Source organism: Eptesicus fuscus, chromosome 2 (assembly GCF_027574615.1).
Source record: "Eptesicus fuscus isolate TK198812 chromosome 2, DD_ASM_mEF_20220401, whole genome shotgun sequence".
NCBI classification, from domain to species: Eukaryota; Metazoa; Chordata; class Mammalia; order Chiroptera; family Vespertilionidae; genus Eptesicus; species Eptesicus fuscus.
This window is the reverse complement of record NC_072474.1, coordinates 44388731-44400094: the sequence shown is the minus strand read 5'-3', so window position 1 is coordinate 44400094 and position 11364 is coordinate 44388731. Positions and strand designations below refer to the sequence as shown.

The following is an 11364-nucleotide window of genomic DNA, read 5'->3' as shown; positions in this document are numbered from 1 at the left end:
AAAAAGATTCTTAAGAATGCTAATTTGAGTTGCTCAACCTGCAGTCTCACTTAACTGATTTTAAAGTCTCAGATCAGTATCTACCAATCACATCTCTGTAGATATAGTGATATTTGCCCCCTTTGTCATTGGAGAACCACTCCAGGGTCACTATCCTCCTGCCCTAATCATTCCAGGGCCAGGTAGCAGACAACTAGGAACAGCCCGTATGCCCCAGAGACTGCTCACATTGTTCACACTAGCCAATCCTAAGCTTGTGCACCCTGCCTTGCCATGCCTTCCCAGGGAATCTGCAATAAAGCCTCATTACCTCTGCCTCCTGGCCCCTAGTGCTTCCCCAGTGGCCCTGCATCATTACCTGTCATCCCTTCCTCCTGGGAACTGTGAGGAATAAACTGTCTTTTTAATGGCAGCCCCCTCCTGATCTGTTGGACCCTCTGCACCTGACTAACAATAGAACTTACATTTTAAAACAGATTAAATCTGTGGGCACTCATGCGAGAAAGAGGAAAAAAATGACTGTGCTTCTCTAATAGTATAAACTATCTTTGAAATAATTTGTAATTAATAACAGACTGATGATTTGTTTTTGCCTTTATATAAAGTCATTTCAAACTGGCATAGTTTTTAGTTCAGGATAGCATTTCATACACTTCAGATAAAATATATTTTTTTATTTATAATTTAAATAAAATTATAGTTCCTTTAAGACTATTTCTACTCTTCATAGTTGGCATTTAAATTACTAATTTCTTTTTCTTTTCTATTTCAGTGAACAATTTAAGAAAACTTTATCATACAAGGTAACCTTTAAAGACCTAGATGTATTCTTAATATACTTTTTATCTTTTTTATATATTTTCCTCTCAGATTTCTAATAGAGTATATAATCTATAGTTATATTTTAATTGCTCAAGAACATCTAATGTGGATTTTCTTTTTGAAATCAAGGTTAATCTTTACATAGTTGACAAGTTTTTGTAAATGGTCTAAGCATTTACCCTGGTTGCAAGCCAACTAGTTAGCCAGCCATAGTCTCATGGATGCTGAGAGAAGACAGGAGACTCCTGTGTCAACGACAAACACAGCTATTGCTCACAGTGATAGGGGTAGCCAGACTATCATTTTTGCTCTGACTTCCTGAGGCTCAATGCCTACAGGGCAGCACAAAAAGAGCCAGGTAACACTTATACACACACAGTGAGTTGCATTACAGGAAAAGAAACCTGAGCTTAGAAAACCCAAATGTTTTAAGATGTAATCTTTAAGGAAGAATTCCTGCCCTTTCCTCTGAAAGGAGACATTATATAGTTTCTAAGGCCTTTTCCTATACAAACATCTTAAAAGGATAATCTGGAAGAGAGACAAAATTATCGGTAAAAGTAAATATTTTAGGTTTTGCCAGCCACTTACAAACCTCCCACATAGTCTACATTGTCCTTGTCTTTGTTGTAAGTTTACAAACCTTTAAAAATGTAAAAAATAATCTTAACTTTTGAGCCACACAAAATCGGGTCATAGGCTGGCTTTGGCTTGTGGGCCATAGTTTGCCAACCCCTGATCTGAAACAAAGGCAGTGCCTCTGCTCACAGACATGAAGAAACACAGGAGCCCCACAGAGAATTCTTTCCCAATGGCAGTCAGCACATTACACAGTTCTGAGTTGCCAACCTGAGCAGAACAGTTTCCAGCTTTCTTTTTTTTAATAATTTTTTTTATTTTTCAATTATAGTTGACATATCATACTAGTTTCAGGTGTTAAACCTGTAATTAGATATTATATAACTTACTAAGTAATCATCTTGATAAATCTTTTACCCATTTGACACCAGGCATAGTTATTAGAATATTCCCTGTGCTGTACTTTACATCCCCATGACTATTCTCTTACTACCAATTTGTACTCCTTAATCCCTTCACATTTTTCACCCACCCCCCTCCCATCTGTTGACCATCAAAATGTTCTTTGTATCTATGAGTCTGTTTTTGTTCTGCTTGTTTGTTTTTTACATTCAATTATTGATAGATATGTCTTTATTGCCATTTTATTTTTCATGTTTCTCTCTCTCTTCTTCTTCTTCTACTACTACTACTACTACTACTACTACTACTACTACTACTTGTCTGAGAAGCTCTTTATATGTCCTTCAATTCTAAATGAGAGCTTTGCTGGGTAGAGTAATCTTGGTTGTAGGTCCTTAGTTTTTATCACTTTGAATATTTCTTGCCACTCCCTTCTGGCTGCAAAGTTTCTGTTGAGAAATCAGTCCTATGGGAGCTCACTTGTAGGTAACTAACTGCTTTTCTCTTAAGATTTGCTCTTTGTCTTTAACCTGTGGCATTTTAATTATGATGCATCTTGGTGTGGGCCTCTTTAGGTTCATCTAACTTGAGACTCTCTGTGCTTCCTGGACTTGTGTGTCTATTTCCTTCACCAGGTTAGGAAAATTTTCTGTCATAATTGTTTTAAATGGGTTTTCAATTTCTTCCCCTCCCTCTCCCCCTCCTGCACCCCCATGATGCAAATGTTGGTACATTTGAAATTGTCCCAGAGACCCCCTACACTATCCTCATTTTTTAAAATTCTTTTTGCTGTTCTGATTGTGTGGTGTTTTTTTGCTTCTTTATATTCCAAATCACTATTTTGATTCTCAGCTTTATCTGCCTTCCTGTTGATTTCTTATAAATTACTTTTCATTTCAGTTAGTGTATCCATCATTTCTGGTTCTTTTTTATTGTTTCCATGCCCTTTTTATGCAATTTAATATCTCTCTAAGTTCATCTACTCTTCCCTTAAATTCATCGAGCATCCTAATAACCAATATTTTGAACTCTGCATCTAGTAGATTGCTAGTTTCTATTTTGTGTAGTTCTTTTCCTGGAATTTTGTACTGTTCTTTCATTTGGGACACATTTCTTTGTCTCTTCATTTTGGCCATCTCCCTGTGTTTGTTTTTATGTATTAGGTAGAGCTTCTGTATCTCCTGAGCTTGGTAGAGTGGCCTAATGTAGTAGGTATCCTGTAGGGTCCAGTGGTACAGCCTTCCCATTCACTGGCACTGGGCACTCCAGGTGCACCTCCAACCACCATGTGGACTGTGTACACACTCCTGTTGTTGAGTTTGGATTTCTGTTCGCACATCAGTGGGAGGGATTTACCCCCAGGATGATCAGCTACAAGGACTGGTTGTGACCACCATAGAGGATCAACTGTACAGGGGCCTGCTGAGCCAACTACTTGAATTTGTCACTTGTGGAGGTGGTTGGGTGGTGCTTTGATGTGGTCTGATGCTGTCCACCTGGTATGCTGGCTTCCCAGAGCCACCTGGCATGAGCTACAAAGCAATCTGCAGATGGCTGCTGCTTGTGCTGGGCTTGGAGGTTGGAGGTGTCCAGGAGAGGCCAAGCTGAAAACCAAAGCCAGCTGCTTCTAGTGCTGGGCCAGGAGCCATTTAATAAGAGGTACAGGGCATGCTGAGGCCAGATGCTATGTTTTAAAAAGATTTTAGGAAAGTCTGAAGCATGAGCCAAGACACGCTATTCATATGGGAAAGCCACTGCAAACAGCATGGGTGGGCCTACATGTTGGTGAGGTGGTGTATCGGGGAATCACTAGGCCAGGGTGAACAGTGATAGCCGGTTGGATGGAGACTCAGATATAGTGCCCTCCTCCCAATTTTTATCCACCAGACATGGGTGTAGGACCAGCCCATTTTGAGTCTCCAACCATCCTACCAATCTTGATTTGACTTCTTCTTTATATCTTTAGTTGTAGGACTTTCATTCAGGGAGATTTCAGGCGGTTCTGAATGATAGCTGTTCTGTAGTTTAGTTGTATTTTGGTGTGGTTATTGGAGGATGCAAGTACAGCACTTACCTATGCCACCTTCTTGACCAGAAGCCCCAGTTTCTAGCTTTGTGAACATCATTATTAACTAATTAAATGATAATAGCATGACATAATACAATCTAAGAAATCATCATATTTGAGAGAAATACATAAATAATCCTATTAAAAGTTGATGAATTAGATTGTATTTTTAGTTTAGTTATTTTGACTTCTGGCAAAAACTCACTAAATATATATAGTATCATTTTATATTTCAGCCTTGCCTTCTAGGGATTTTACCTTCTTTTCTTTCCAACAGTGAAATAGGTGCAGTGACCTAAAAATGTTCATTCTACCACCTTGGCACCTATATCTCCTTCACCTCTACCTCTTAAATGCCCAGCTCCAACTCTGTCTCCTACCTCTCACCTCTCCCCAACCCCTCACTTCTGCCCACCCATATACACAGAACCTGTGGAGAAGAGAGAAACTTCGTGTTCATGTTTTTATTCAGAACCGGCACTTTTCTCATCTTTGCCTACTGGATTTAGGTTTTCATATCCTGGGGAACTATAAGATTTGGGGCAAAATTAGTATCCCAGGAACTTTATTTTCATAAGATTCAAAACACTTCACCTTTCTCTCCCAAGACCCTGCTAATACAGTAGAAAATAAATTGAAAAGTAAACAAAAACTAGAGCCTTGTTCTAATCCCTCCTTGAGTGATGCTAGGTAAAGCAAACTCTGAGAGAATGTATAGCAAAAGCCTAGGGAAGTGAAGTCGGGTGCCACAATCTTACTGCCTAGAAAGGAGAGAAAAATTCCTAGAGGTAAAAGAGATGGGGCACCCAGGCTCTTCCAGAGAGCAAAAAACTCTCTGGTGCCCAATTCGTCTTTATCACCTCTTTCTCCCACACCCCACAAAGCTGCTTGGCCACCAGCCTTTATGAGGGAGGGTCTCAGATGTAAATGCTCTATAGAGAAGTATTCTTGAATACTATGGCAAGATGGTATCTCAGTATTTTCTAACTTAACCACGATGGGTGGGCTGGCAGACAGAACTACATGGACTTAGTGCCCCAATCTCTTGAGAGTCACTTTAGAAATGTTCTCCTCCATGTTCAATTAGCCAACAGAGTAGGTGAGTACCTACTGTGTGCCTCACCCTTTCAGACTTTAACTTCTACAGGGGAGAACACATACACAGATAATTCTAATATTTGTGTATGGGTGGGACTTATCAGGACAAGAGAAACCTCATCTGTGATTGCCTCAGTATTACCTATATACCTATATTTAAAATGAATCTTAATTTACAAACATCGTGAGGACAAAGGGCATGCTTTTTCTTGCCTTTTCGTCATGTTATATAATTCTAAATTCTTCTGCCCCTTTTTGACTTATGGAAACTTAATAAAAGTTATTTATTTGAACCATCTTATTAGTACTCTAGGCATTGCCACTAAATCTTACAGTGAGCATTGAAATGTTTTTTCAAATGCATTAAAGTTGAGAAAAAGTTAAACCTTCTAAAAGACCTAGCATTGCACTCATTTCAATTACCGTATTTAAAAATGGAGGCTGCAAATTGAATGTACAGAAGACCAAGGAGACAGATGATGAAGCTAAGTTCCACCCGTTGGCTAAGCTGGCAGGTGAGATCATTACACACTAGGAAAGTGCAGCTGTTCTGAGTGGACAGTTGTCCTGGGAGCACCGCAGGCATTTTGACTGCAACGAGTCACTCACCTTTGGCTACTTGCGGGTTTAAGAGTGCTGTGCAGACTCCTCAGCTCTCATCCCTTTAAAGCCCTCTTCTCTTTTTATTAATGCACCTTTCCTAACACTGTTAAGCAGAAGCAGTAATTTCCCTCCCATTCCTTCAGATCCACTTTATGGTTCCTCTTAAAGCAGAAATAGGTACACCTCCTGCAGCATTTGGAGTGAGAGGAGAGTGAGTGAGCCAGGGAAGAGTGGGGAACTGAGCAAAGGGTAGAGGGAGGGGGAGGGCGGGGGAGTAGCCAGCACTCCGCTGGGTATCTGGAGAAATACAGAAGCCACAGACAGTGATCCTCTGCAGTACTTCCTTTTCCTCTGGCAGTAGAAAGAAACGCCACTTAGAATATGTTCTTGGAGTCATGTTTCTGAGATTCAAATTTTATTAAAGGAAAAATTTAAATGAATCTTAGGTCTTCTAGTTTAACATTCTGTAATCACCAATTGTAAGGATATTTCTGCTAAAAGCAGCTGTTAAATGGCCCTGAGCATCTTCTGTGCCTCTGTTCCTGAGACAGCTCTTCAGATGTAGAGTTGTCTACCTGAAGGGAAACAAGGTTCTGAGCACCCTTTTCTGACAATGTGCTTATTTCAAAAGTACTATTTGTGCAGCGCTTTATTCAGTTAATGTAGATACTCTACAAAAATGAGGTAGTTTTTAACAATATGTTTAATTTTGAAGCAAAAGGTTAAAACAAACCCACATTCTGTTGCTTTTTCTTTTAGGAACACATGATCCTGTGCCGATTTGCAGATCAGACAGCTGTCCAGCTTCCACCCCAACGAAGGCTCGTAGGTATGTGTTTCACCACAGCTGCTGAGTAGATTACGTACCACAGGCCTAGGAATGAATGGAGCGACTCTGTACGGGAAAAATTGGTTCATTTATCAACAAGAAACTACAGATTATTTCCCCCAGAAAACTTAATCCATATTGAAAAACGCTATGCAACAATAACAACACTTTATCCCATTTTTGTTAATAATACTTTTAAATTAAATACATTTTTAATGTTTGTACATTGAGTAGAATTATTATGTTAGATCTTTCTTACTGTTATGAACAAACTGAAGGACCTACCAAAAGCCCCATAAGAAAATAAAAAAGATCAACTATGCACACCAAAATTGATGGATTAAAAACGTATAAACAAGGATGATAATGTTGTCCTTCTCATAAAGAAAGATATGCTTGTATGTTATTAATCATAGACCAATATGTTTGACATTTATAATGTTAAATATTGCCTAAATGGAAACGCCTACAATGGCATTTCAAGTTTAAGTGATAAATTTATCCAAGACTTTGCTTTAGAAAAAGAAATGACATTTAGAAGGACAATAGCAGCTAACAATTATTGAACATTTAAGCACTGTGCTGAGTGCCCTTCACCCATTATCTTAGTAAATTCTTACAAAAATGCCTATGGAGTGTGTACAAACTATTATTTATATTTTAGAGACAAGAGAACTGAGACAAAAACTTGTCCAGGCTCCTTCATCTGATAGATGTCAGAGCCACCCTATGAACCCAAATTATTTGATTCCAGACATGAAGCTTTTGTCCATTTTTGCCCACCAGTGATGGAGTCCAAAGTTAGGCTTACAATGATTGAATAGAGTCCAAACTAGTCTTAAAAATTATTTAGAAAAGCCCCACGTTGGAGATCATGCTGATCTGGAAAACAGTCTTCGGCAGAATGCCAGATGTAGTCATTAGCTTTCATTCAGGGGCCATGTTATATGAGAACTGGTTGCCATTAAACTCTACAGTCAAAGTCAGCATAGCAAGATACGGAGAGGCATTTGAGACCTGAAGCTGAAGGAACAAGTGATTTCCTTCTCTTTCTCACACTCTGGCGCATAAACATATGGAAAAAGCTTGCTCCTTCCTGCCTGCCACCTCTCTCTCTCTTTCTCTTCTCCTCTTCCTCCTCCTTTTCCCATTCCAACACTTTTAGTTGATTGTACATTTGATGTACAGTCCAATATATATATATATATATATATATATATATATATATATATACACACACACACACACACACACACACACATATATACACACACACACACACACACACACACACACACACATATATATATATATACACACACACTGAGGTGTAATTTACATATATATCGAATTACATATTATATAACTTCACTAGACTCAGAGAAGACATCACTGGTGTGGTAGGTGGGGGTGCACATGGTGATGTTTCAGGCATTAAACCAGAAGGGACTGGCTGGAAGGGAAGCTGCTAGTTAAGGACGAGAAGCATTTGGCGTGATCACTGGCATGAAGGATGAGAAAGTCAGGTTCAAAGTCAGACTCCATCAAATGTCTACATCTGTACTTTGCACAGGTCATACTTTTTTCTGTGAACATTTTAGGAAGCTTCCCAGACCCTAACAGGTAGACTTCCAACAACTGGATTCCAGTTATAAAGATACTGCCTCAACATGTGAACACATGAGATTCTTCTCCGTAATGGAAAAGGAAAAATTAACTGGACAGGGATCAAAGCCAAGGCTAAATGAGCCGCGGTGTAAACCCAGGGTGGGTACTGAAGGAATGTAGAACATCCCATCTGACAGAGAATGTTTCATTTAAATTGAAAAGTAGATGGAGGTGGGAGGGGGCAGTTACAGAAGTCTTAGAGGAGGAACCATAGTTTAAGGGGGAAAAAGTTAGCCATACGGCTGTTGATAAAAAGGGGGTGATTTAGCTTAAATGGAATCATAGACATCTTTTTTTATATCACTCCAACACAGTTAATCTTTTTTGGCATGAGCCTTTGAAGGAAAATATACAAAATATTTTAAAATGGAATCTCTCGTTGCCAATTCTTCCCTACTGATTTCACCTTCCCGTTTTTCTGTGAGGCTTCTTCTGTCTTCCACAGAAGAGCTGTTCTATTTCAGTTTTCTGTCTTCACTTCTGAAGCTTTCGTTTAGCAGAATCAGCCATCTTTTAAATACATCCGTTAAAAATAATGCTTAGGTATTATTATAGTTATTGAGGAAAAATGGAATGAAATTCTACAGTCAGTAACCTTTTTCTAAGAGGATGAAGAAGTTTATGTATTGAATTTAAAGAACTTAAAAGTCTAAAAGCCATAACTTAATATATTCAACCCCAAATCGTTTTTTTCCTGGGCTACTTTTGAAATAGAAGTTTGCTAAATGAACACAAGTTCATTGCTTTACTTGCCAGTCAGGATTCCTCTTGTTTTCCAAAGGTTACAAAGAAAATTGAATACCACTATTTCATATGAGTACAGGAGCTCTGAAAATTAACATTATATTACACTCAGCATTACACATCTACCTGAAATAATCAGCACCCAATTGAGAATTTTCACAAATATTTTCTATTTCTCACTTCTTTGTTGTCCTAAAAACTCCAGGTGCAAACTGAAACATTCTTTCAGATGGCCCTCTGTTTGCATGTCATTTTAGATATGAAAAACAGATATTATTTGTTTCACAGTATGATAGATAATGTGTTTTCATAGGGTATGAAGAGTAAAGGTCTTTACATGGATTTTTAATCAAAGTGGGAAACAATCTGTAGCTTTTGTTTGAGATTTACTTATAAACATATTTTAGAAAGTTAACATTTAAATTACTAGCAGAAACAGATCTTTGAAATGTCATACATTTGTAATTGTTTTCTCTCCATACTGATCAAGAATTAAATTGAAAGAGACACTAAACAGGACTTGGGGCAAACAGCATTCTCCATACACTTATAGATTTTGTCACTGTATAGAGTCCCTTAAATGCATTGAAATGGCACTCTTAGCTGGACAGGATCTCATGATACCATGGGCTGTATTTCAGGAAAGCAGTGCATGTGCCTGGTGGATCTGGACCGAGCAAGAGCTGCAGAAGAGCGTGGCTACTCCGTTCAAGTGATATCCATGGAGCCAGAGAGCTGCTCGCCCAAAAATAACATGATCGTAGGAGTCCCCATTTAGAATGAGATATTCCCATTTGATGTTTTGCCATTTGTCTTCATGATGAAAGCCCAGTGGCATTCAGGAGGTTCTTGGCACAACTAGGAAACAGCATTAGCCATCTTGAACCTATTGTGCTCAGGAAGGAAAGCAGCAGGAAAATCTTTGAAGAAAGGCAGCCTGCAAAGCATCGCAAATGCTTTTATAATGTGTGATTAAAAGACCACTGGTTTTCATAGTGAGAATCCCCTGAAGTCTCGGCTGCCAGCAGAATCATACTCTCTAGTTGCGGTTCCATCGCTGGAATAACAATTTCCTTCTCAGTTCACAGCTTTTCTGATCTGGCTAATGTGGTGTTCAGTTCAAAACAATGCACTTGTAGCCTTTATAATCATGTAGATACCCCGGTGGAGGCCAAAATTAGACTCAGTGGGATTTGTTTGTGTGTGTGTTTGTTTTATATTTCTAACAATAGTACTTTTTCTATCATTGTTTTAAAAATCTAGTCAGGTAATTACAGTATGATTAAACTTCTAAGCTGGGGTGAGTTGGATTTGTACATTATTTCATATACTCAATTTAAATATACTTCCCATAAATCACCTAATGAAATCATCTCTGGTTCAAACATTTTATATGAAGACATTATAATATAATTGCAGTATATTTTCCATTATGGGCATATGTAATTTGGACATAAATTCTAACTAATCAGTAAGTACATTAATTAAATAATTATTGAGGATCCATTATTTTCAAGACTCTGAAAAAGATTACTGAATTATATATCTGTATATCATAATGGTCACAGGATTTGTTTTTCAGATGTCAGTCATATTTGGGGATATAACTTATTGAGTATAAATCAGAGGTGGAGAAGTACAGCACATATAAGCTTATTTGAATAGCTCTCTCTACCCAAATTCTTATTCCACCAGCCAAAGTTTTTAAGGACAGATGGCATGTCCTTTCTCACGATCTGCTTTTTTTTTTTTTAACATGTCCTAGGCCAGTGGTCGGCAAACTCATTAGTCAACAGAGCCAAATATCAACAGTACAACGATTGAAATTTCTTTTGAGAGCCAAATTTTTTAAACTTAAACTTCTTGTAACGCCACTTCTTCAAAATAGACTCACCCAGGCCGTGGTATTTTGTGGAAGAGCCACACTCAAGGTGCCAAAGAGCCGCATGTGGCTCACGAGCCGCAGTTTGCCGACCACGGTCCTAGGCTATTTCATTTCAGATAAGATTTATTTCATTATTGTTGACTAGTAGCCCTGCGCATGAGTCCGTGTGCCAGTAGCTCTCTGCGGGGCCTGGCCCCTCCGCACCCGCTGCCCAGAGGCTCTCCACGGCCCAGAGGCCCAGAGGCCCATCCGTGGCCGGGTGCCACAGCGACAAAGCAAGCATTCCGCCAGGTCGCTCACGCTGCCCACTCTCAGCAGCCACCCCTCCAGGACTGGGGGACTCCAGCAGGGCTGAGAGCACTGGGCATCTTGTGGCTATGGGTGCCACCATCCTTGTGACGGAGTGATGGTTAATTTGCGTATTACCCTTTTATTAGATAGGATGGTTTCAACTCTCTATGACATACAGTGAGGAGAAAGGTCTTTAATAAATAACTTTTTTATCACTGTGGGTTAAAATACAGGAAAAAATTTATGAAAGTGGGGGGGTGTACTCTTATTTTCTGGGATGAAATTTGAGAAAAAAATTAATCATCAGCTCTGAGTAGTCATTTGCACCTATAAACACACTATGCTCTTATCCCTTAGCTTTTTAAAAATTAAGGT

General features: G+C 38.9%; 1 protein-coding gene across 1 annotated transcript in view; it reads left to right on the top strand.

The window, feature by feature from the left end:
* The window catches only part of GSTCD (glutathione S-transferase C-terminal domain containing), a 129760-nt gene extending 119647 nt beyond the window's left edge, over positions 1-10113 (top strand). The window contains exons 10-12 of the mRNA XM_054726847.1: positions 773-803; positions 6332-6401; positions 9455-10113. Coding sequence (XP_054582822.1) covers positions 773-803; positions 6332-6401; positions 9455-9591 — 238 coding nt within the window. The 3' untranslated portion in view covers positions 9592-10113. The remainder of the gene's footprint in view (positions 1-772; positions 804-6331; positions 6402-9454) is intronic.
* Positions 10114-11364: the final 1251 nt, after the last annotated feature.